At 44.9% G+C, this 26,818-nt stretch overlaps 1 protein-coding gene across 10 annotated transcripts in view; it reads left to right on the forward strand.

Moving 5' to 3' along the window:
- ADAMTS7 (ADAM metallopeptidase with thrombospondin type 1 motif 7) overlaps nucleotides 1-26,818 on the forward strand; it is a 142,924-nt gene that overhangs the window by 32,795 nt on the left and 83,311 nt on the right. For all 10 annotated transcript variants that reach the window (XM_043493480.1, XM_043493474.1, XM_043493473.1 and 7 more), the window contains 6 exons: nucleotides 6,165-6,309; nucleotides 6,858-6,950; nucleotides 8,489-8,634; nucleotides 18,599-18,768; nucleotides 19,244-19,377; nucleotides 25,223-25,343. In XM_043493480.1, coding sequence (XP_043349415.1) covers nucleotides 6,165-6,309; nucleotides 6,858-6,950; nucleotides 8,489-8,634; nucleotides 18,599-18,768; nucleotides 19,244-19,377; nucleotides 25,223-25,343 — 809 coding nt within the window. The remainder of the gene's footprint in view (nucleotides 1-6,164; nucleotides 6,310-6,857; nucleotides 6,951-8,488; nucleotides 8,635-18,598; nucleotides 18,769-19,243; nucleotides 19,378-25,222; nucleotides 25,344-26,818) is intronic.

Here is a 26,818-nt window from a genome sequence, read left to right on the forward strand (position 1 = left end):
ATCATTTAAATCTAAGAAATCCACTGTGAGTCTGGAGGTGACTATGAATCTTATTGCCCCCAACCGCTAATGGAGACCCTCCTTTGGCTCAAGAAATAGCTCTGCTGCTCATGGATCCAAGGGTCGCTGGTGCAAGTCCCAGCAAAGTTGGCTGTTGCCACGAGTAGTTCAAACCACCCCGTGGAGGCGAATCTGGTATGGGGTCTGGTGGCTTAAATAACAGACTTAGGAAGCGATACCAATTGTGCACTTGCAATCAAGTGCATTGTTAAAGTAGGGCACCTGTGTAGTTTTCTCCCTCTAGCCTTAGCAGAAGAGAGTATTAAGGCTCTTAGGTGTCACCATTAAGGGGAGATGTTCCATAGTGAAAGTAGAAGACTGACTTTACTATGGGGGGGATGAACTGCGCCCGTTTCATGTCCCATCAGTGCCAGATTTCTCTCAGCCCTCTCACTGTCTAGGCCAAAGGAGGGAGAATACTTTGGACAGGTGACATAAGTATCCTTGGAGGTCAGGGGCTGGCTGCAGGTCTGACAGGAACTGCAGCTCAATGACCCACAAAATGCGGGAGGATTTTGGCTTCCAAAGACGATGCATGAATATGGGGAAAGGGTTTCAAAGGCAGATGCCAAGAATGAGAAAACGAAGTGCTTTCTATCCTAGTGCCACTCCCTCTGTGTGATCTGAAAAGCAGGGGGCATCCAAAGGTGTCCATGTTGTGACGGCACTCTCTGGCTCGATGGCCATCAACTAGTCTGACCTCTTGTGTATCAAAACCCACCAGCACCACCGCACACCAACCCCAACAACCAAAGTATTCCAGTCCATAGGAGACTAGATTAGTATGTGCCATAGGCAGGGGGGAAGCTCATGGCATCAAAAACAAAATATCAGGAGTAATTATTCTTTGTCTGTTTGTTACAGTTATCTAGAGACTGAATGGCCATACCAAATGCCAGGGAGAGATCAAGGAGCAGGTTTTTTCACCCTTGTTCTTTCAGACTGAAGTTTCACATCAGACCGTGAACAAACCAGTCTTAAGGAACAGCAATGCAATGCCTTGAGTGTAGGTGGCTGTTAGAGACCAACTCTTAAAACTTGACTTGACACTCCACTGAATGCATTGTTTTCCTTTCTACAAAACACCCTTTTGATATTTTTCCGTGAGCAAGTAAACAAAATAGCTTTGGAGCTGCCAGGCCGTGACTTTGCTGGACTCAGAAATGAATGTGAAGCTTGCAACAGGAATATAATATTTCCTCCAGTCACATGATCAGCTCTTCATTTCATGGCAGTTCAGCACTATAGTATTCACAGAAATCCAGACCTCTCAAGCATGGTCTAGACGACACTGTGTCCTAGCTCGAATTAGACTTCGATACATTTGGCTGGAAAGACCCAAAGAATTTCAAAGCAACGGTTTGTTTAAAAGTGCTGGGCACCTGTCCCAAAAGGAGATTCGCTGGGAAGCTGCTTGTGGAAAAAGATCCACGTAATTTTAAATCATTGTGTTTCCAACAGGGTGCATGGGGTTGTGAAGCCAATTCTCTGACAGGAAGGGTGAGGAGATAGGCAGCCTTATTGGGCAGAGACACTGTGCGTTAGGCCAAAGGGGGAGTGCTGTCTGGGACCGGACTGGCTACACCCTTTGGAAACAGACAGTGTGTCTGTCCTGGGGGTACACTCTCCTTATTGAGTGTTGTGGAGAAGTGTATCTGACGGGGTGATAGGCTATAACCCCATGTAGTGGTAGGCCTTGTCTGTGTGAGAACAGCAGGCCAGTTTCACTTAAATCAGTTTCTAAATCAGTCTAGTTAACCCCCTGCGCAGATGCTCTGATTTTGGTTTAAGGCTGTCTTATTTTGCGTTAATTTAAACCTGTTCCCAGTCACCTTAAGCCAAACTGCTATAATCCACTTGTACACTGAATCGGAGTATCCAGGCGGGGATTTGCATCAGGTGAACCAAGTCAGTTTAAATAAACTCCTTAAAATTAAACCAGTGACACTTGTTCATAGACAAGCCCGTGGGTAATACAGCAAAAGCATTTGATGGCAATGAAAGCAGATCAGGAACATTCCAGAAGTAAGTGCCCACGGGGCATCCTCTAAACATATCCTCATGCCTCACTGACGTTTACTAACCTCTAAAGACTTTAGCATCTGAAATACCACTATCAACAAACCTGCTTGTCTTTGCTTCTTAATAACTGTAGAAAGACCTGGATGTTTCAAGAGGAAAAAACAGGAGCTATGAGACCGGGGAATGTGGCAGTGAGGAACATTAGCTCGTACTGCATACAGTAGTAGCCACGGAAATGCAACCTCCTTTAAAGGTGCTCTCCTCAGTACATACCAACTTAATTTTTGAGGGTTGTAGCTTGGAGATGCAGATCTGAAGGTCAGTGAGCTTTGGTGCTGACCATCTGTATTAGCAGGTCATTGACATTAACGGTATGATGTATGAAGCACCAGGACATCTGCCATGAGCCCTGTTTGCTCCAATGAGACCCTTTCCTGTAGGTGATGAAACTGAGGTCATGACTTCCTCAGAGTGAGGAACTTGGCTGTGACCTCATTACACAGCTAAAAATCTGCCGCTTGTTCCTGGTGAATGTGTCATTGGTTGTACTCCTCCAGGGAGTCGCTGAGATGCTTTGCGATTGGTAGTGGGATTCTCATGTAGCTCTTCTGGAGACAAATGCATGGTACTAAATCAAACAAATAGTGTTTGTCCTGTCTGTGAATGCTAATCATGGTGAAAGTCAACGGCGTTGTAAACCGACCTGAATTAAGACCCTAATGCTGAAGAAATAAGTGGTTGCAGTTTTATAACAACTCCCCCAGGCGTGCTCTTTGCTCATACTGTGAGTTGGGTAAGGAGTTACGAGTTAGGAGTTTAAAGCCTCATCAGGCTGTTGCTACATGCATCTGTTTTACTATTGCACTTTAATAGCTGATTCCAGGTCATAAGGCTAGAAAGGATTGTGCAACTAAACCCATTCCAGCTGCAATATTGCAGGCTCAACCCTCTTACAAGTAAACTAGGAACTACCCAGAGAAGCACCACTAGGTTTAAATAGTCTGATGGTCCCTCACAGCCCAAACAGGATCCTCTGTTCCATATTCCCTTTCTCGGGAAGCCTTTTCAGTTTCCTAAGACCAGCAGGATTTGGACGGATGTCAAGATTCGAGACTCATTGGAAGACATTTTCTTTGCTGTTACCTTGTTTTGTTACACATTAGAGAACTGTCAGATCCCCTTGCATCCCACCCTCATCTGCCGATTGCAAATGACAGACATTTAACCCTATCTTTCCTTATCTCCCCACCCCCATGGTATGTAGGTGCCCCATTCATATATGTAATAAATTAGCATATTTTCTAGGAACAAAGTATAACCATTTCCAGCAAGTGCATGTAACGCATGTGCTTGCCAAGGGGCTTTGGTTGTGAGAGCCTTGGTTTGCACGGGGAAAGCTAATCACTAACTTCTCCCTCCCCAAGCCATTCCAGGAGTATACACACTTCCAGGACAGGCTAAGGGGGACATTTTTGCAAAAGCTCTTGTTAAAAGGACTGGAAGGAGATCTCTGTGTTTGAACCCCAGGCCTGTGCTCCAGTTTGTTTTATTCTGGAAGAGCCAGGATGCTTTTGACTTGCTTTAGCTAAATAAGTAAATAAATAAATAAAATACCTAGCCAAGATGTTTTTAAACTGTAGGACAAGTGTTTTGGCTCCTTAGAATGACAGAGTTAAATCTTGGATCAGGATCTGCTTCGCCACAGAGGAGACAAATTGATTTGAGTGCACTTTACTATGTGTGGGTCTCTTGGACAAGGCCTTCCTGCCAAGATCCTGTCTGGTTTACATGGCTTTTGAACTCTTATGGCATTGGCATCTCTTGAAAAACTACCTGTTTGTCCCACATTTCCCCTCGCTCACTGTGCTGTATGGTGGTTGATGGCTGCCCTTCACTTTGGAGGCAGCTGCATTTTAGCAGAGCTGACTATAAATGTGAACTGCATGGGGATCCTTCTGTACTGAAAGCGCTGTCCAAATGGAGGATGCTATTGCTGTTATGCCTTAAAGTGTCCCCTTCCCCAAAATACAGGACTTAAAAGAAAATTAAAGTTTGTCTATGTAGTTGTTGAAAAATATCTTCCATCTCCTCTAAATGCACCACCTCCGCCCCAGAATGATGCATTCTCCTGGTTAAACTAGATCACTGCTCATTTTGCAATGCAACCACAGTGGCCTGGCTGAATACATAACTTTCTGGATATCCACGAAGCACAAGGCAGGAGCGAAAAAGCTGCAATGGAGCGGAAATAATTTTATCTGTCTTTTTTATCTCTGACTTTATCTCCTCTATGGGGTTAAAAATCCATCATAACATAAACATCCTTAAAGATTTCTTTCAAATGCCGGTAAACATTTGTTTAAAAATATTTTGCCTCTATCCCTCCTGCTGTGGCACTTTGAAACACCGTTTGGATTTTGTTACTGAATCTAATAAAACTGCTGCTAGTTTTGTCTACATCTTGTGGTTCTGTGGAAGTAAACATTGTCACAACTTGATGTGCAACTGTTATGCTTGGTCTCCTACGCATACTGGCATCCTCTTTAGCTCAGCAGCTGGCCTTTCTTAAATAACATTGAGCGAGAACATAAACACTCTGATGCCTCACAACTGACATAAATGCAGCAGTGCATAGTCTTTTCCACACACGCACATTTGCGATGCCCTTACTTGTCTTACCCCACATAGGAATCACCCACAACTTACTGTGCTGATTTTAACTGGGAACAGATTGGCTCTGCCAATAATTTCCTTTACATTCCCTCCCTGACTTGCTAGTAAGATATCCCGGCTGTTTATTTCCATCTCGGCACTAACAGCATCTCTCTAGCTGACCTGATTTTGCAGCTCTTGACCTTAAGCTGTGCTCCTTTCAGGGTAGCTGTGACAAGGAGCCTGTGAGCTATTATATTTTAAATGACCTGCAGAACTGGTGCTGTCTTTTCCTTCTGATAACAACCATTGCACTGCAATGAGCTCTCAGAGATCTTTAAATGAAACTGGTAACGGGACATATTGTTCCATGGCTGGGGTGCAGGAACGAGTGCAGGTTTCTTGAGTAAGGGATTTATAGACAGGGCTTCAGAAGCATCAGGCACAAAGCCAGATGATGGGAACAGGGAAAAGTGTCTCCCATAATAGGAATGAGGCCAAGAGCTCAACCCTGCAGTACGCTCTTGCAAGGAGAGAATTTAAAGCACAGGCTGTCTGCATCAAGCCTGTCACCTCATCAAACTCTAAAGGAGCAAAACTAATAAACAGAGCAGAGGAAACCAGTGCTGTTCCATCTAGGCCTAAGGAAGGGGCTGCAGACTCAGACTTTTCTCTCAAATTAACCTGGTGCAAGAAAATCCCTGACAGCTGCTCTCAGGGAGGTGTAATTTTATTGTGAACATTTCTCATCTTGGCAGGTTAAGAATGTGTCCGAGCAGTGTATAGTAATAACACAGTAATAACTTACTTGAGTGCTTTCAAGGTATCACAGTAAAAACCAGGCTGCCTCCCCATCTTTGACAATGAGGTTTTAGGCTGGAGTTATTTGTATTCAGACCGATGGGTGGAAGATTTTTCTTCTCTTGATTTAATGTTAAATGTGGGGGTCTCTTTGGTGAAGTTTTCAATGGGGTCTTGCACACAAAGTGAGCCACATCCTGGGAGTTTCACTGTTGACTTCAGCGGGAGTAAAATGGGTCCCGCATTCTGAAATACTTTACAGGTAGAAATAGAGCAAAGAGGTAATGCTTGGGAATAGCTGTTCTCATGCTGCCAGCACAGAACGTTGTATGTACATGTACTGGGGTAAGCGGTAAGTGTTGGAAATCCTCACAGCCTCACTGGCTCAGCTGAGTACCTAACACTGAGAGCAGGCTCTCCCATGAAATCTCAGGTCCAGCAGGGTATCAGAGCAAAGAGCTATGGGTGCTCACCAGCTGCAGATGACTCACAACTGTTTGAGTCACAACTCTTCCTTTGTTTGTAACAACAATTCTAACATACTACAAGAGCCTGTTTTCCTGAGTCTCTTCTTGCCCTACATTGATCCCCATCTGCTTGATTCTGACTTGTCTGTTTCATGTTTTCAGTCGAGGCTGGGGGTTGTGTCTGGATGACCCACCTGCCAAAGAAGTGGTAGACTACCCCTTGGTTCCACCAGGAGTCCTCTATGACGTCAGCCATCAGTGCCGGCTGCAGTATGGAGCATATTCCGTCTTCTGCGATGACATGGATGTAAGCCAGTGTTGGGCATTCCTGCAGTTTTCCTTTATGTAATGATAGAATTTGTGAATGCTGAGTGACAGGCTGAACTGTGAGAGTCTTTGCATAGACACTCACTCTCTGCTGATGAAGGGATAAATAAATCCTGCATTATGAATTGTTAGTGGCGAAAACACCATAGTTATCTTGGCTGAATTAGGAGAGAGGTTGATTTGTTTGTGGAGCCCTCTGCCCCCAAAGCTCCCCTTCCAATAGATCCAGGGAGCCAAACTGACAGCACACACAGACATTCTCTCCTCCTGGTTTAAGGAAGGGTCACCGTAAAGGAGAGGAAAGTAAGGGGGCTAAATATGGGAAAAAGTGAACGTTTGAACTGTTAGAGAAAAGGGTGGCCAGAAAGGCAGTTCTGTAGACAAAAAGGTCGCTGTGGCTTTCTTTGCTGACTGATTAGATTGGTGAGATAATTCAATCTGTGAACACGTTTCGAACAGGTCCAATTTGGGCTAGCCCTTTGGAATGCTCAGTAATCCCTATGCTGTGTCCACACTTGTTTTCCGCAGAACGTCTGCAATACGCTCTGGTGCTCAGTGGGGAACACGTGCCACTCCAAGCTGGATGCAGCCGTCGATGGCACAAAGTGTGGCGAGAACAAGGTAATTAGAGTAAATTGTATTTGCAGCCACAGTTGATTGCAGAATGTAATTCCACAGCATCAGAACTACAGCTGCGAACATACCTAGAAATGGATACATTCGGCTCCGTTGGATTTGTGTGTTCTGATAATTACTTAAACGTTCAGTACTGTTGAGTATTCAAACAGCGTATGCTTCAAATCACCAAGGCAGCCAGGTGCTAATGTTTGCCATGTCACAGCTACCGGCACAGCTTTGCTTAGGTGAGATCTAGAAGGACCTAGCTACGTATATTTTTTCTGGTACATTGCATGAACTTGCACAAGGATCAGCATGCCTGTGGGGTGTGGGGGAAATAGGGGATTTGATCTCCTCTGCTTAACTTTAAAGGTAAAGGGTAAAATCCAAAATTTTGCAGGCAAAAATACACCCCTACATCAGAATGCTTAATATAGACCCAGTCATGCAGTCCTTACTCTGGCACAACTCCAGTGGCTTTCAGGAAGAGATCTGCCTCTGTAAGAATGACAGGACTGGGCCCTAAATCCATTGAAGCAGCAGTTTGCTGAAGCAGCATAAGAGGTGGAGTTGCGTTTTGTTCCCTGATGCGTTCACATGGCAGCTGTTGGCCTTATGGGCCTGACTTTCCAAGCATTGCATACGCAACTGCAGCCTCATTCACACTCATCTTTCCTCCTGCCCAGCAGAGTGTAGCTAGAATGAAAGAGGAGAATTAACAACCAGCTCAAGGCTGCCGTTCCACCTGCTTTTTTGCAGTAGCAGCACACAACAGACAGAGAAATCCCTGTGTGGCTTAGGGCTAGGGTAGCAGCTCCTCTGCCCCATCTCCAGTGTAGAGGGCATGGCAAAGGCAAAAGGGCATGGCCAGAGAGCAGCCACAACCAGCCAACCCTGGGCTGCTATAATGACCCTTGGTGGGCTATTCCCGGTGAGCATGTCACAAAACAATCCTGAGACTCTTCTGAATTACATCTTGGGACCAGGACAGTGGCTTCAGGTTCAAGTAGCATAAAACAGAATAACTGTAACATAAAAACATTTGTACATCCCCCACTCCTGGGCAGAGCTAAATGCAGAATGGCTGTTCCCAATAATCTGGCCCTAAGAGTTTAATCTGTAGTTCAATTCTACAAATCATGAAGGACTCTTGAGGCTTTCCCTGTAGAACCTGCCATCTTACCCGTTCTCCGGGTTAACTGGATAACCAGCTGGTAGAGCCTTTGTTATGACACCAGAACCAAAGCATTAATCTCAGGCTGGACACGTGCACTGCCTAGGCACTGTCAGGAAGCTGAAGCGTGAGTTGTTGTGAAATAGGTGTGTGTGAAACCAAACTGGTTTTATTCCCATGTGCACAACTCCCACTAACCAAGTGTCCTGGCATTTCCCATTGCGCTGTGATGCCCACCACTCTTGTTCGGAGTTCTCTGTACTGCATGTTCACCAGATTAAGGATTTATAAACGAGTGCCAGTTAGTGCCTTGTAAGAGTATTGTTAAACGGCAGCTGGCCTCACTTTTGTCTGGGTTACTCTGCAGTGGTGCTTCAATGGAGAGTGTGTGCAGGTGGGCTACCACCCGGACTCTATTGATGGAGGCTGGGGAACCTGGAGTTCTTGGTCTACTTGCTCTCGGACATGTGGTGCTGGCGTGCAGAATGCAGAAAGGCAATGCAACAACCCCACGTAAGTTAAGGCTCTTGCTTTGTCTAGATGTGATTAGATTAATTAACTAGGTGACTTCGTTAGGAAAATCCCATTCACAGCACATATGTGAATATCTTCTTATCATCTAGCAAGGTATGACCCTGCCCCAAGCACAGACCACTTGGGCTGCGACCTAGTGATGTATTGCACAGTGAAACAGTAACAAAGAGGTGACCCACAGAGAGGGTATTTTCAAATGCCATTAATTATATCTTTTAAAACACCTCTAATTTTTGACAGGCTGTGTGCGCAAAAAATTCTTCTGTGCAAATTATTGTGCTCTGCACAAATGTTTGTGCGTGCAGTGTTTCCCCGTGCCCACAGGATTTAGTATGTGTGTGTAGGCGCACACACGCACAGCTTAGAGGGAACAGTGAACAGCATACATATGAAACAACACAAGCAGTTCAATGGGCTAGCTAGGATAGGGCTAGCTAAGAATCTGTGCAGTGGAAGGTCTGTGGATTGAAGTTAGAGTTTTCTTTGTTACCTTTACATGCAAATCACTCGTGATTAGTCCAGGCAGAAAGCACCTGAAATCCAATTCAAAGCAAAGGTCAAGATGAGGCACTTGTGAATGTAACACATATGCAATGTCTTTTTTAATGCCAAAAAGAAAAAATGTTCCTTTAAGCAGATTCAGAATCACCAGGGAAAATTCCAGCACCATTTACTGCCCTTTGCTCTCAATGAGCAGTTTACATACAGGTTATATGGCGTGAGAGCCACAACAAGAGGATTTCTTTCTGTCAGACTTTAATGTGGCAGCGGCCAAATATGGCATAACTTTCTAAGAAAGGTGGCCCTATAATCAAAGCATTTGAATAACAGACTATGGTGTAAAAAGAAAAGGAGTACTTGTGGCACCTTAGAGACTAACAAATTTATTAGAGCATAAGCTTTCGTGAGCTACAGCTCACTTCATCGGATGCTTTTTTTCCACCAAATGCATCCGATGAAGTGAGCTGTAGCTCACGAAAGCTTATGCTCTAATAAATTTGTTAGTCTCTAAGGTGCCACAAGAACTCCTTTTCTTTTTGCGAATACTGACTAACACGGCTGCTACTCTGAAACCTGAGACTATGGTGTAGCATTGTCTGTTCCATGATTTCTGGGCTGATACAGCTGCTCCCCAGATGTCTCTTCCTTCCCCCACCAGATAACTCTTGGACTGTATTAGAAACAAAGGTTTCCCAAAGGTTACGATGTCAGAGCCTGTGACCCAAGGTGAGGAGCAGGAGTTATGATGAACCATAGCGACACAGTGGGTTTAAAGGATATGGGGCTATGTCATGCCATCAGTTCATAAGCAGAACTTCCCATTAAGTCTATGATAAGTTCTGTTTAAAAGGCAGAACTCAAAAGATAGGAAGGTTTTCTAAAATGAGCTCCCAGAAAAAGTGCCAGGGCTGGTGGTAAAAAAGAGTGGGGATTAAACAGGATAATCTGTAAAGTGGGGACTGCCTCCAAGCTCCTTGCAGAGGAATATTTTCACAATGGTCTGTCCTTCCGAATGAGCTTTGAAATGACATTCCAGGTTTGCAGAACTAACAACACAGACCTCACAATTTAGGTGCATGATTAACAGCACTCCCACCCTAAGTCTTTTAATGCACACCCCTGGTTTTCTTGAGGTCTTTTGAGTACACAATCAATCACAACCACAAGAGCAATTTTATGGTTCTTACTTAGTTTTCAGGTGGCATTCAGCCTTTTGTGGCTTAAGGAGTTTCAGAATCAGATAAAGAAAGGTCTCTAATAAGCCCAGAATAGGTTCCCTGGTTAACCGCTTTCATAAGTACATCATTTTAGCATGTGCAATTGAACTTGGTTTAAAAACACCTGTATGTAATCTTGTTTCTAGGTCAAGAGCAAAGTTTATGTTTGACATGAGTTTTGCTGGAGGAGTGCCATTGTCATTTACAGAGTGTTTTAAACACAGCCACAGGCATGTAGGAGAGCAAACACTGCAAAGCTGGCAGAACTCACCCAAGGAAATTATTTGTTTTGGCTGCTGTAGGTAAATCTCTTCGGACTTGCCTTTCAGATGGAGCGAACACATATATGAATAGGATAGTTTTTCTTCTTTGGGGTTTCCATAACCATAAAACATAAATTAATTTTATTTTCTTTAATTCAAGTTTCCCCCAAAGAAACTGTTCAGGGAAAATGTAACTTCCTTATGGTCATATGGAAATGGGCCATGGGAAATGTCACAACAAGCTCATGCTGACAAAGGGTTAAGAAGCTGGAAACAGCTACAAATAGTGCCTAGATGTGCTGGTAGCTTCCAGACATCAGAGAATAACTCTATTTACTGGAAAAGAGTTCTACTCATTCAAAAAGACAGGGAAGAGTTAATTTCTTTTTTTTCTTTTTTCTTTTGGAATAACTTTCCCATTCTACCCTAGAAAACAAGGCAGGCTTGGCATCTCCTACACACAGAATGAAAACTCTTTGCATCATTTAGAAATTACTAGCATGGAGCATTGAGGGCGTGATCCCAAACCCATTGAAATAAATTGAAATTTAAAGATTCCCATTTATTCCATTGATTTTTTAATCATATCTGGCATCAAATGGCCCTTCTACCTCTCAGAGGCCCTGGTGGCCTCAGGACAGCCCTGCAAACAGCCCCTCACCTCAGTGTCCCTTCTTAGTTCCACAATAAACTTCAGAAGCGGCTTTTACAAGTCCAATAACAATCCTCCTTAGGAGCTAGTTTTTTTAACAAAGTTCAAAATTAAACACAAAAAAATTTCCCTCCAGCCTTAAGCTGGGCACCACCCCAAACTCCCCTGGTCTCAGGGATTTCTTTCTTGAGTAGGCTTCTCCCAGCCCCTCCTAGCCGGGCAACTCCTCTGGCCTCAGGATCTTTCCTCTAGGAGTCTCTCATTCTCTACAGTTTCCTGAGCTTCTCCCTCTCTCTAGCAACTTCTTGCTGCCCTTTGATTCTAATTAAACCCCACACCTCATCCCAGGCAGGCAGGTTAACTAGCTGCAGGCCTTAAAGGGACAGGTCACCCCATTACAATACCCTTAATGAACTGCCCTTCCACTATATAAATGGTGTGGGGATGGGGGAGGAGGGGGTTTCAACTGCAGACACATATTCATGTCTGGGCTGTGATCCAGTCCTGCAGTCCTTGCTCACATGAGTTGCCTAATTGAAGCCGTTGCCCATTTCTTTGATAGCCCTCCAGACTTTTTTGCATTAAAATAATTTTGAGCTCATCCTGGTTCTGCTGTAGTCCACTTTTGACTAGTCACCTTTCAGTGATGGGAAAGAAGTTCAGTCCCCGTAGCTCCTCCAATCTTTGGCCTCTCTACTCAGACTCCTTACAGAATTACCAAGTAGTGCCAGTTGTTCCTTCAGAGGAGATCTGAGGCCGATTGGGAGCTGTGTGGGAAAGATGGTGGGGACAGCTGGTTGCAAATGCTGACAATTTCCTCCCAAAATCATCATCATCATCTTCTTTTTCAACATCTTCAAACATCTTTGTTTGAGGTCAGTGACTTTTATAGCCTTCTTCCAAAACTCCTGATTGTACACCAGGCTGTTATACAATTGGTCTCTCTAAGGTCCCCTGATATCTGGCCCTGTATTGATTCTTTGGCCTACTTTTGGTCATCTTCCGTCCATGATGATTGCAAGAGCGTTCCTATCAATATAACTCTCAAGTCTCCATTGGACACCATACCAACATAGCGTAGCCTCCCACAACTTGTCTTCAATTGGGGAAACCCACATTCGGATCCTCACAACCTCATTTCATTTCTTGTCATGAAGTGTCCAACCAGTTCATCATCTCAGCATCTTCATTTCCGTGGTGGAGAGCATACCGATTCCTTTTCTTGTGACTGGCCAAGTCTGTTCCATACATCCCAAAAATATTGTGCCAAAAAATTCAAACCCGCTCTTCTATTGCAACTTTTGGAAACTCTCTCTGCATCATATGAATTCCAGTGTTCTATATGTGAATAGATTGTTATGAAATCACTTATGCTGCTGGTATCAGGTACTTAGGCATTTATTATATTACAGCTAGAGTTTGGCAAATAACAGATTTTTCACTTTACTGGCAATTTTGAAAAGTAAAAAAAAAATAGCTTTAGGTTGGACCAAAAACATTTTTTTTAATTTTTAGTAAATTGAAAAGTTGAAAAAAAATTATTTTCAGGTCAAACAGAATGTTTTGTTTCAATTCTGATACTTTTTAAACATTTTTGAATATTTTAAATTTTAAATATTTAAAAAATAAAATTAAAGGAAATTTAGAAACAAAAAGTTGTTTGAAGCCAAAAAAAATATCAAAACATTTTGATTTTTCAGATTTTTGTTTCAAATGAACAATTTGACAAAATGGACACAAATCTGTGAAACATTTTGGTGTCCTCAAACTGCCTTTTTTGCTTAAAGTTATTTAAGATAGAGATTAAGATGATTCAGAGAAAGTTTCAGATGAAAAATTTTACCCAGCTCTAATTAAAGTAGCACCTATAAAAAAAAAACCCAGTTGGGGTCACAGTCCTTTTGTGCTGGACACTGAACAGAAAATAAAAGACAATTCCTGCTCCCAAACAGTTTACCATCAGTTCAGGTGAAGGTTTCTTTTCCTTATTTTATAAAAGGGAAGGACCTGGAAAGTAGTTCTATCTAGTGTGTGTGGATGTTATGTCTAAACTCCATGTAGGATTTGATGGAATATATTATTGTCAGTGGTAGCAGATGACAGAACAAGGAGTAATGGTCTCAAATTGCAGTGGGAGGTTTAGGTTGGATATTAGGAAAAACTTTTTCACTAGGAGGGTGGTGAAACACTGGAATGCGTTACCTAGGGAGGTGGTGGAATCTCCTTCCTTAGAAGTTTTTAAGTCAGGCTTGACAAAGCCTTGGCTGGGATGATTTAGTTGGGGATTTGTCCTGCTTTGAGCAGGGGGTTGGACTAGATGTCCCTTCCAACCCTGATATTCTATGATTTTATGATTACACATCAGACCACTTCCCCGGTGATATCAGTTACACTGATAAAAATGACAAGTAACTCCACACCAGTATAAAACTAGTATAAGTGAGATCAGAACCTGACCGAATGAGCTGATGTGAATTCAAGTTAGGTTATGCAGCTCTATATATGTTTCAATTAGTAAAATGTGGTATTGCTCCTTGCCACCTCTTCATGGTGCTGTATCTGTGTATTATCTTTGGACCTTTTCCTCTGTCCCTGAAGTGTAAATAAATAGTTATAGCAATTATTCTAGTAATATTTGTTGGCCAAGCATCTGTAAAAAAATGTACCAAGGGCAAACTGTAGAGGTATGGGCAATATACAGGCTTCTGTAGTGATGTAAACAGTCTGGAGACAAACGAGAACTCACTTACAGCTGTCTATTGAAGAGAAAACATGGTCAATGTATTCTAGCTGGCAAAAAGTCTCTCCAGTGCTATATTAGTGCAAACACTTAGCACAGAATAAATCACATGCAAAATCAAGTGTGATGGTCAAAATTTTTGTTTAGCACATTTGAGATTTTCACTCTTCTAAGCACTCATGAGAGGGATGTTGTTTCAAAGGAGAACAATAGACATATGATTAACTAAACAATCACTGTAATTAATTGTAATTTTATAGATGTAATAACTGTGTTGTACCATGTGCTCCAATCACCTGTCACAGAACATTAGACTCAAGGAAGTTACGCTGTGGATGTTATTTTCACAGCACTTGGAACATAAAGGGCTCAGTCTTGCACCCACAGAAGGCAATGGCTGTTTTGCCATTGATTCCCGTTAGAACAGGAGCAGACCCCAGGTTGGAGACCTGCCATTGAGAAAGCTGAAGAGTAGCACTCTCCAACACAGACCCAAAATGGGCCACATTCTGATCTCTGTTACACTGGTGTAAACCTGGAGTAACTCCATTGAGGGCTTCATTTCAAGGATATAATGACTCCATGTTTATACCCATGTGACAAGAGGACAGGACCTGTGCCTTCTATTTATTAATACAGAAATAGACTTAATGACATTGAGGATCTCTGTTGAAATGTTTCCAATAGCTGGGCCATTTTTGATAAATCTGTGGCCAGTTCAGGAAGATTATGGTTCCAGTAATCCATGCTATTAGCCAAAGCAATCTCATCAGGGCATACTTGCAAAGATGGTAAAACAGATGGCTTTATTTTCTGTGGAACGTAACCAGCCAGTTTTATCTTGAGAAATGGCAATCATTTGTCAGTGATTGAAAACACTGAGGAGATGGCTGAGACTACAGGTTCCTACATAGATAATGATTCTTGACTGCAATTGCAGGAAAGAAGGGCTTCAAACTTCCAACATTACCATTGACGCTTAACTTTAATAATCATTTTTATACCATCATAAATCAAGGCCGTAAAATTGGCCATATTGGTAACAGTAAAGTCACATTGTTGAGGTAGATCCAAAACGTAAATTTGGTTTTTAAAAGTTCTACAAAAAATCTCATAGAGAAGTCATAGAAATTATTTAACATGTGCTTTATTTTATTTTATTCTAATTTTTAAAAATAAAATAGGGTTTTTCCCCCCCCCCCGTTTGGCTTTGAATATTCCCCTGAAGTGTGGTAGTCCAGACATTGCAACATTCTGCTACAACAGAACAACCCAAAAGTGCAATTGTCTAGAAACAAACCTAGAAGGAATTAGTCAGGTTCCATTGTCCTAGTGCAGTGAAATGCAAAATGTAAACAAGCAGACTCCTGATAAAAGTCAATTATACTTTAAAAATTCCGTCACTTTCACTAACTTGAATAATTATTGAAAAGAGCTCAGATCCCACAAAGTTTCCTTTGATGCCACAGCCCAGAGGTCTGCTGTGCTGTACAACAATGTGTTTACAGCACCAGATGCTTGCTGTTTGCCCACGGCTGCCTGACTGGGATATTCCTCTCTAAAGCATAGAGTCAGTGGAGAGGTTCAACCGAACTGGAGGCCAACACGACAGCCATGGGCCTCAGGACTCGTACCTTTTGATGTAACACAGACACTGGCAGGGCCTCAGATCTTCCTCTCACAGCCAGTTCATTGGCTCTTTGGGAAAGTTGCTTCTGAATGCAGCTATTGTTTCAGGCTGGGGAGAAAGGAGGGGGCAGAGAAGGCAGGAACCCTGCACTAAATTGTTGCTTCATTATTTTTTAATTGGTGTTCAGCTCATTTCTGTTTGAAAGCCAGAATTCTATGGGCTTATTTGTTAACGAAATCTGTTGAAAGATGAGCAAAGGACTTTGTCCCAGGGATCAAAGCTCCTTTACCCAAGATGGCAAACAATGCTTCCTCTTTTCTGGGGGGGGGGGGGAATGACGTAACCTGAAAACAAGAGAGCTAGGTCTGAGAACGTCCACTTAGTAAAGCCATCTTTGAGCTGCTGTGTTAATAAACCATCAGCAGGTCAAGTTCTAATCCCAATGGGTCCAGTGGACACATCTGCCAATTACATCATCAGCAAGGTTATTAATCCAGAAACAAGTTGTATAGCAGGGACTCAGGGCTTTTTTAATTTCACTGTGGAGAACTGGCTTTACGATGGATTTGGGTTTAACCTGGAATGTTTGCTGCTTTTATGGAGTTGTTTCTCAAAGATATACTAGCAAAGAGCCTGATACATCATTCACTGAAGTCAGTGGTAAAGCTCCCATCAACCTCAGTGAGGATCTGCCCCAGAATAAAGAAATTTCCTAATAACTGACAATATATCAGCAGGGGAAAGAATGAAGGGATATGATAGACAGATATAGAGACACCAGCCATTGGTCTGATGTGACACAAATAACTTTCTTCTGTGGCACTTTCCATTTGGATATGTTAGCTGCAAAAAAGCGAGCTCCTTATTTGCAGGTTTCAGAGTAGCAGCCGTGTTAGTCTGTATTCGCAAAAAAGAAAAGGAGTACTTGTGGCACCTTAGAGACTAACAAATTTATTTGAGCATAAGCTTTCGTGAGCTACAGCTCACTTCATCATCAGGAATGCATCCGATGAAGTGAGCTGTAGCTCACGAAAGCTTATGCTCAAATAAATTTGTTAGTCTCTAAGGTGCCACAAGTACTCCTTATTTGTGTTACAGTTGTAGGTCTGTCTGAGGAAGGAAAATCGTACTTATTAAAACTAGCGACAGATCTGAACCAAAACCACAGATCCAAATATACCAGAGCTTCACAGTTCAATCCAGATCTGTCTTCCCTCTCTAGAATAGTCCTAATCAAACAGCTGACTTCAAATTTACACACATACCCATATTTCAGGGGGTGTATCTTCAGATCTGGGATGCAAGGCTGAAACTCTGAGCCGACTCTTGTTAGCACAGGTAATGCTCTCCATTCCATTTGATTGCAGAGTCCCTGTGGCTACCTTCCGCTCTCTGCTATGCTGCGGGAATGCCACTGAATACAGTGGAGTTATTCTGGATTTATTTTGGTGCAAACAACTGCAGAGTTTGGTTCCATATAAATAAAAATGAAGTCACAGGGCAGGGATCAGCAACCTTCAGCACGCGGCCCATCAGGGTAATCCGCTGGCGGGCCGCGGGACATTTTGTTTACATGGACTGTCCACAGGCACGGCCCCCCGCAGCTCCCAGTGGCCGCGGTTCGCCCTTCCCAGCCAATGGGAGCTGCAGGAAGCAGCAGCCAGCACATCCCTGCGGCCCACGGCTTCCCGCAACTCCCATTGGCCAAGAATCGTGAACCACAGCCACTGGGAGCTACAAGGGGGTTGTGCCTGTGGGCAGGGCCATCCCTAGCCATTTGGGTGTCCTATGCAGCCCCCCAGGCCTCCCCTTCTCCTGGATCTGGGAGGCAGGAGCTGTGGGGGGCACTTTTGGAGGCCCCACAGGATCAGAGGATTAGCGGGGGACCAGGAGCAGCTGGCTCCCCTTCCCTTGCCCCAGCCCCAGCCGTGTTGCTCGGGGAAGGGGGCTTGGAGGAAGGGATCCCCCTGCCCTGCACTACAGGCAGCGGTGGGAAGCAGAGCAGAGCAGCCCCGCCCCAGCCCACTGCACTCTGCCAGCTCCCAGCTGCGGTGCCCCGCTTCCCGCCGCAGGTGAGTCGGGGGGGAACCTTTCCCTAACCTCACCCCCACCCCCGCTGAGCGACATGGCTGGGGCTGGAGCAAGGGAAGCAGAGCGGGCTAGGGCCGCGTTGCTCCGCTTCCCGCCACCGGTGAGTGCGGGGGGCGTCCTCTCCCCAACCTCCCCACGCTCACCGGTGGCAGGAAGCAGAACGCCGCAGCTGGGAGCTGGCAGAGTGGAGCGGGCTGGGGCCGGGTTGCTCTGCTTCCCACTGCTGACAATGAGTGCGGGCTCGCTGGGGGAAGAGGTGGAATTGGGGTGTGTGCCAGGGGCAGAGCAGGGGGGAAGGGGAGGAGGTGGGGCAGAGAGAGTTGTCTGGGGCCCCACACCCCCTAGGGATGGCCCTGCCCCTTGCAGCGGGCACAGCCCACGGCAGGGCCAGCCGAGGGATAAGGCTGGTCACCAGGGCTGGTGCTGCCACGTATGCAGCATGCAGCTGCCTAGGGCACCATGAAATTTGGGGCAATTTGGTGCCCCAAATTTCATGGTGCCCTACGCAGTTGCGTGTGCCTAAAGACGGCCCTGCCTGTGGACAGTCAATGTAAACAAAATGTCCCGCAGCCCACCAACAGATTACCCTGTTGGGCTGTGTGCCAAAGGTTGCCGACCCCTGTCATAGGGTGTCAAATTATGTGGACTTTATCTGAGCAAATCTCCATGGACTTTAGACAGGGTTTTGTTTGCATGGGGAATCTGACCCAATGTGGTAAGTTAAAAGATTAGCAACCAATGGGGATACCACTCAGAAATGTGCCCCTTATATTCTATGATAATTTAGTGAATTTCATCCTAATGTGTTGCACCGGCTTTTGTTTTCTGTTCTCCTGCTTTTGATGACAGACCGAAGTATGGCGGTAAATACTGCCTTGGGGAACGGAAGCGATTCCGGGTTTGTAACATGAAGCCATGCCCCACAGACAAACCGTCCTTCCGCCACATCCAGTGCAGCCAGTTTGATGCCATGCTATATAAAGGGAAACTCTATAAGTGGATGCCGGTACCAAACAACAGTAAGTCCAACCTCCTGAGCCTCTATTTGCAAAGCTAGACAATTATTTTAAATTGATTTTACTAATGATCTGTATTAATGGTTAGAATCCATGCGCAAGGCCAATAAGTTTTACCTTTCAGTGCTGTCATATTATTATTATTTTATTATTTGCATTTCTGTAGCATCTAGGAGCCCAAGTCATAGTTTAGGACCCCATTGTATTAGGGACAAATAGCAAACGAAAACAGGCAGTCTCTGCCCCAGAGAGCTGACATTCTAAGTTGGCAGCACTTCAAGTGAAGGGGTCATAGGTGCATTTGCAGGTTTAGTTTATGGGTCGAAAGATGATTATTTAGAGCAGAGGAAAGTCCTGACAGTGCAAGTCGTGGTTCTGTAGCAGGGATGGCTCTAGTGGGAGAAGACAGGACATGGGTAGAAGTGTGCAGATACTCTTGGCCTTACAGGTTTATTTACAGTCTGTTTGAAACCCTCAGTCAATCCGTGTGAGTTGCACTGCCGCCCAGAGGATGAATACTTTGCCGAAAAGCTCCGGGATGCTGTCATTGATGGGACTCCATGTTACGAAGGGAACACAAGCCGGGATATCTGTATCAATGGGATCTGTAAGGTATGCTTTGGGTGTCGTCTCTCTTTGTGAAACATGTCTTTGAGAACCTGTGGAGAGGGGCAGAGTTATTTTGCTGACTCACCCTAGAAGCTAGGCCAGCTGAGTCCCCTTTGTTTCAACTCCACGTAGCTCTCTGAGGAAGAGAGACTTAGAAGGGGAGACCGGGATCTAGTTGAGAAAAGCCCAGTTATGTCTGAAAGCACAAGACTGGTCTTAGAGATTTGTTAAATGAAGGCAAACCCAGGACTGCCCTACTGCGTGTGTGGTGCGCATGAAGGAACGGTGTAAGGATTTTGCCTGCTTGCACCAAAACAAATGTTTTATTGACAAACATTGTTATTATTTTCATACCTGCGAATGACGGTGTCTTTTCCTGACTCATGTGGATGGGGTTTCATGAAAATAAGACATGGCCATATTTGGACCCATGTTGTGGATGGGATTTGGCCTTCAGGAATGGAAGTAAAACAATGGACAGGTCTGAACAAAAACATTTTTATCTTAATATAGAACCCAGACCCTGTGGGTTTCTTATTTTTTGAATTTTTATTTTCTTTCTTTGAAACTCTATAAAAACTAATGCTGGCATCAGGCCGAGCTCTGCTGACTGACACCTGGGAAGGACATTTCCCAAACTCAAGTGCTGCCAAAGCCAACTGGGAGGCAGATAGGAGGCATGGCAGCAAGCCTCAGGAAGCAATTCCTTTGGCAGAAACACCCTTTGGCAATACTATCTGCAAGGTGTCGCTGATGAAGAGCAGACTGTACAAGTTTGCAGGCTGTCTTGCAGCTAAAACCTTCCTCAGGACTGTCGAATCATGCCTGCCTTGGAATCCTGTAGGAGTCTTCTTTAGATTTCGGTGAAGACTTTTCCAGGGGACAGAGGGATGCAATCTTGCAAACTCTTACTCACACACATAGCCCTTACTCAGGTGAGTAGTCCCAAGATTTGGGATATAATGACTATGCCTCATGTTTTATCAGAAAACGTTTTCACAAAGAAAACCCTCTATTTTCTATACTATAGCTAAGCTCTATTTTTGCCTATTAAAATAGGGCCTTATCCAGTGCCCAGTGACATTAATGGAGAGCGTCCCAAAGTCTTCAGTGCCCATTGGCTCAGACACGTAGAAGGCAACTGGAGGCATCTTGTGGTCCATGGACCAAATGTATTGCTATCTTAAGCAGCTGCAACTCCATGGACTTGCATTGACAGGGCTGCCCGCTCTCTGAAGGGTAATGATTGTTCCCAGGCAATTACATGTGAGCCACTTCCCTCCTCTTGTAAGTGCCCAAGAGCAAGCAGAGGAAGAGTGACCTGGACAGCACCTGATTGGGATTCAACTGACAGTCGGAGTGCACTGACAGTCGGAGTTCCATCCGTGGCAGGTGCATGATACCTGCAGCAGCTCTTAGGTAAAAATGTACTTGAAGGACTGCCATGCAGATGGAAGTGTGTACGATATAAGGGGTATACATCCCCCCCTGTGCTGATGACCAGCACAAGTCCTCACTTCCACTTAAATCGCCCTCTGCACAGAGGTGATTTGCACCCTAATTCCTTGGCTAGAGATGTTGTTTATTTGTGGGTCCATTGTCCAGCCCCTCTCACAGTTGCAGCACATAGTTTCATTCGCAGCCAGCTGTATCAGCCTGCAGACCACACACAAGCAGATTTTCCATTCCATCGAGTACAATGAACCATGCAGGGATTACAACCGTTTCACTTTTGCTCCATGGCGTGGACTTCCACTGCCAGGATTAGCTGTTGTGTAATAGTGGCGTGCGGACAGAAACAGTAGCTGGGCTAGTGCAGTTCTCGGCTTCTGTGTCTGCAGCGTGCTCCTTCGGTGACTTGCCAAAAGCTCTCTTGTTCCCAGACGGCTTTCGCCGCCAGATATTCCCAAACAGAATTAACGAAAACAAACCCAGCCAACTACTCGAATGAGACTGGCCAAATTCACCAACAGCTTCCTTGTGCTTGGAGGGAGTTATGCCTTACTAGGACACTCCTTCTGTGCACCTGGCTGTTGAGCCAATTCATTCAGTGTTCCAGGTGGGTCATTTACTCTGCTCTGGCTATAGGGAAAGTGGGAGTGGATCTGCAGACAGGAACGCAGCATCTGGAACCGACCTGTTCCTAGGAGCCTGGGAAAAGACTTGGGCTGGAGTTGATAGTGTTTATTTGGTATTAGCCTGTGAACACAAACAAGCCTGAAGGAGGAGGGTGATTTTTGGCTCTATACATCATGGGTTGACTGCAACTGGGCGAAGGCTGGGAAGCCACCCACATGAGCCAGCAGTGAACTCGACCTACAGTTCTCATGGGGGTGAATTGGTAAAAAAGAAACAGCCACTGGACAAAGGGAAAAGATAAGTTCTTATCTTCCTGCTCATGTGAGTTGCTATGTACTCACCAACATCACTCAGAGCAGAAAGGCAGCTAAAAGCTGAGCAGCAGCATGTGTGTGAATATACTCAAGTCTTGGCTGCTGCCAATCGGAGAGAGAAATTCCGGGACTTAAAAGAGGAAACCCGGTGTTGCCTGTTCCCCTTTATTGTGTGTAGGAAGAAGACGGTTGCAGAACGACACCAGCACTACAAGACTTTCCCAGATGTGCGTGGGCTGCTGGACCTTTCACTCCATATGGCCCAGAGAGGAGATGGGGAAATAATCAATAAGCAATTATCTTTGCAGCTGCTTATGTCAAAGCCATTCACGGAAAATCTCACTCTTCCTTAGAAACAGCCCTTCAGATTTTGTTGCCAGCAGAGCCAGAGTCCAAAGCCCAGTGGCAGAACTCACAGAGCTGGGTCCACTTTTAGTCTAGGCTCAAAGGGTTGCAATCTTCATGTGATACGTACAAGTGAAAAATGACATTTAGCAGCCTCGTGCAAATGACAAGTTAGTCAGCCAGAGCTTGCTGCACACACAAAAGCTGGTGCTGTCTTAGCCTCTGACACCAAAATTAAAACTAACTCCTTGGCTCAGAACAGGAGTTACGGTAGGAAAAAGTAATAATGTTATTTCCCCATCACACAAATAAAACTGTTTTCCTGGACACTACTGCACCCAAATGGGACAACTCGCCTATTCACACAGTGAGAAGGGGAACCTTCTCAAGTGCCTTCAAGTAGCTGGGTGTGGTACTGCAGACTTTTTCTCACCCCTGGCACCCTGGATAGGCTGCCAGCCAACCTTAGTGGGTCTTCAGTGGCTTGGCCCTCTGGCCATATCACAAAGTCCAGATGAACCCGGGGGTATTAAAGCATCCAGTAACTAATAGTCTCTTTGCCCCGCTAGGGCCTTCATCCCTGGCTCAGGGCCCTTTAGATTTGGCCTTTTTGTCCAAGCTCCCAAATGAGGCCTGTCCCCTTCTTGGGGTTCACGGCACTTTACCTGTGGCTGATAGGGGCTGGCCCGCCCTCTGCTCCGGGTTTCAATCCAGGGACCCTATACACAGAAGCCATGTACTGTTTATTCAATCTGTCGCTGCTGTTTCCCTGGGCCTCTTGCTACAGGGCCCTTTTATCTCCAGCCCTAACTGTGGGCCAGTGTCCGTAGGTCCTTCTCCCTCTGCAATCGCAGTGTAAGTTCAGCCAGCCACGAGTGCTGTCTACTTGTCGGCCTTTGGCCGAAGAGGAGCACCCTCCTTCACTCCTCTGCTCCCCGCTGGGAACTGACCTGCTAAGGCCCCTCAGACTCTTTTATGTGAGCCTGCTGAGCTCTGAGTGGTCATCGCTAGCCTTTCTAGCCTTTGGAGGACCAGGTTTCTCTACCTTCTAGGATGGCCATGCCACGCAGGCCTCTCTAAGCAAGCCTAGAGGATGCAGCTTTGCTGCTTTTTTCCTCCCACCTTGCAGCTTCTTGGGACGGGTGTAGCAGAGCAGCGGGGCCTTCAGGAGGAGACCACGAAGGCCTGGTACACTCTGTCACACACACATACTAAAAGGACCCTTTAGGCATGCACTCCGGGGCTTTTACTGAACTAAAATTAAATCGATACCTCTGGTACTGAAGGGTGAGACACTGGGCACTGCCACCTGCATGTGAGGGCACACAGTATGCTAGCAGAATATAAAAAATTTTCCTGACATGGCACAGAAGCTGCACTGGCAGATCTGCCAATCAGGAGGCTGCCCTATCCCAGCTAGAGAGTGGGGTTTAGCACAAAGTCCAATAATTCTCATCTCCTACGTGACTGACTCCCTACTCTTAGGTTCGTGTATCAGGAGACCATGAAAGAAATGAGCAGAAAGGTAAAAGATTGGGCTGTTACAAATAGTATTGCATCCAACTTTCCATCAAAATCTGTGCAAAATTGAAAGGGTGGAAACAAATGCTAGATGCTCACAGACAGGCCCAGGAGAAAAATGGAAACAGGTATATGGACTGCATTCTTGCCAAGGTATTTGAGTGCCTAACTTCAAAAAAAGAAAAGGAGTACTTGTGGCACCTTAGAGACTAACAAATTTATTAGAGCATAAGCTTTCGTGAGCTACAGCTCACTTCATCACGAAAGCTTATGCTCTAATAAATTTGTTAGTCTCTAAGGTGCCACAAGTACTCCTTTTCTTTTTGCGAATACAGACTAACATGGCTGCTACTCTGTAACTTCAAAAAGACACCCAGGTGCTGTATGTGTAGCAATTTAATAACTTACCAACACAACCTGGCTTTGGTGGATCTTCAGTGAACTGCCAGACCTGACTCCTTCATCCCTTCTGAGCAGAACAGGTGGCAGGAAAAGTGGTCATGAGTAAGTGTACAGTCAGAAATCTGACACTGTATGCCTCAGCGTAAGGTACATCCGGCTGGCTTCAACCCTTTGTAAGTGTTTGCAACTTCACTGAAGCTAAATGAGTTGTATCTGCTTGTATCCTGATCTCTAGATTAAGATGAACCGAACTTCAGAGCCATTAGCTGAGACCGCACCGTTTGTAAGACGAGAGATAGAACAAGCACTTGGATACTACAGCTACCCCTATGATGGTGAAGTGAAACCAAATAGAAGGCTGGAATAGAACTGTAATAACAATACAGTATTCTTCAGCAATGGCCACGGACAAAACAGTTCAGGGCACAATCACCAAATTCATGTCACCTAAACATCCCCCCACCCCATGCTCCTGGGACAGATGGGGGCCTGAACTAGACCCCCAGATCATCAAGTCTGCTCTCACTTACACTGGCAAAAGCAGTCACCCTCGGGGCTATTGTGTTGGCTGGGGACTGGCAGAACACAGCACACTCCAGCCCCGGACATTATTATTATCATTTGGAATTAATATTATTGTAGAGTCCAAAGAGCCCCAGCCTACCAGGATACCATGGTGCTAGGCGCTGTACATGGCCTTTCCTTGCCCCTAGCCAGAGCCCCAGCCTACTCCATGCACCAGGGAAGCAGGAGGAACTGGCTGTATATAAGTTCAAGATTTCCCCCATGCCAGAATCTGGCCCTTAATCTCCCTGGATAACCCGTGTATCTGTCTTCCTTATTTCCCATCCTACCAGTGACAAATGGTACACTGCCAGGCAGGCCGCTCAGTGAGCCTGGTCCTTGTCACATTCATTATTTCCTGTGAGGACTGGTGATTCCATCATGACACTCTGTGACTCGCACACAGCTTGCTGGCATTGAGAGACACCTGTGTGCTGTGTGATGGAGAAACAGACCCATTGACATCATTAGATCAGGCTGCCATGCACTGTCTGCCTTTCTGGGAGTGAATAATGCAGTTGTTGGAGCCAACAGAAATTGCACTCCTCTCGTCATTTAAAACCAGAGCCTTGTGATGAGATTGTCACTACCAAGTGTGAGCTACTGGAGTTCTTGTGTTTCAGAATGTGGGCTGCGACTATGAAATTGACTCCAACGCGGTCGAGGATCGGTGCGGGGTGTGCCATGGGGATGGATCCACCTGCCAGACTGTGAAAAAGATGTTCGAGGAGAGCGAGGGTCTGGGTAAGGTTGTCTGTCACAACCGTCTGCCAGCCTGTCCCTGAACTTTTGCTGGTTCCTGTTCTGAAAGGGAACATTTGTGAGCAGCACAAATTGGTGAGAATGCACAGCACCTGCCATGTTCCATAATGTGGCTCATTTAGGAAGGGAAACGGGTTATAAAAGGTTAAACAAATACTGATAAGATATAGCAATAAAAGGTGCTCAGAGGTTTTGCAGGTAGAAGGGACAGATCCACCACACAGATCCTTTTCTCCAGGAACCCTACAAGCTAAGGCTGGAGGCTGCTGGACTGGCAGGCAGGGAATGTGCTGTGGAATGCATGCATGAGCAGCTTGTACTCCTGGCCAGTTCACGCTGGTGGTGGCAGCATTTGTAATAACTTTCTGGGGATAGATAAGCCTTTACTTGGCAGATCACCATGCCGCTTAGGGGACACAGTGAATGGGCCAGTGTGGTGGATGGTGCCGGTCTTTCAGGGTCCTTGATTCAGGACAACACTGTTACCTAGAGCGAGTCACTTAGCATCTTTGGTGCTTCAGTTTTCCCTGTCTGTGAAACAGGGAAAACTCCAACCTCACAAGGCGACTGTAGTTCATCACAGCTTATAAAGGGCTTTGAGATCCTTTGGCAGAAGTTGCTGTAAAAGTGCAGTGTATCGTTATTATTATTTATCATTATGTCTTTGAGCACCAAATTCTCTCACAACTTTTTTGTTTAAATAGGAAAGCTCTGTTTCCGTTCCATGCTTTATATGTTAAAATGCCAAGATGGTTTTTAGATAGATAGATAGAGACAGCACTTCTTTTAATAAAAGAAACATGACTGGAACTTTGTAAAGTATAACTAAGCTCCCCTAATAACTAAACATTGCCCTGAAAACTGAGCAAGTGGACAGAATGATGTTAGATCAAAGATCTTGCCAATTTGAATAAGAAAGAGAAAAAAAAGATTCTGGCTTGTTGTTTTAAATGATTTTCTTAATACAAACACCCTTAATCTGTAGATCCAGTTTTTCTCTTTATCAGCAATGTGGGGGGAAGGGCAGGACTGGTTTGCAAACAGGAACCCTTCAATAACACGACTGTTAGGAAATTCCACAGGGGAAAGTGAGGTCAGCAATAAAGAAAAGGTAAATTATTGCCAGTGCAATTGTTCTGAAAGGCACTGGCTATGACATGTAGGAAGCTAAGGGAGTGATTCCGTCAATATCATTCATTTCATTCCGATTTATATTTGTTAGAGACCAAAAATTTGAAATCACCCTTTGCTATTTAATCTTGCTCCTTTTAAAATCACTGGTACTTTTGCAGTTGACTTCAATGGGGCACAGATTTAGCCTTTGGAACAGAGACATGTTAACCTGATTATCATCCCAGTGTTTACTGCCGGGAGGAAAAATATCCATTTACAGACCTTTGCTGATAAGACGTTGTCTGCACTCTAAAAAGAAATCTGAGTTAGCTGGACCTATGGGT

This window comes from Dermochelys coriacea, chromosome 10, assembly GCF_009764565.3.
Source record: "Dermochelys coriacea isolate rDerCor1 chromosome 10, rDerCor1.pri.v4, whole genome shotgun sequence".
Lineage (NCBI taxonomy): Eukaryota > Metazoa > Chordata > Testudines > Dermochelyidae > Dermochelys > Dermochelys coriacea.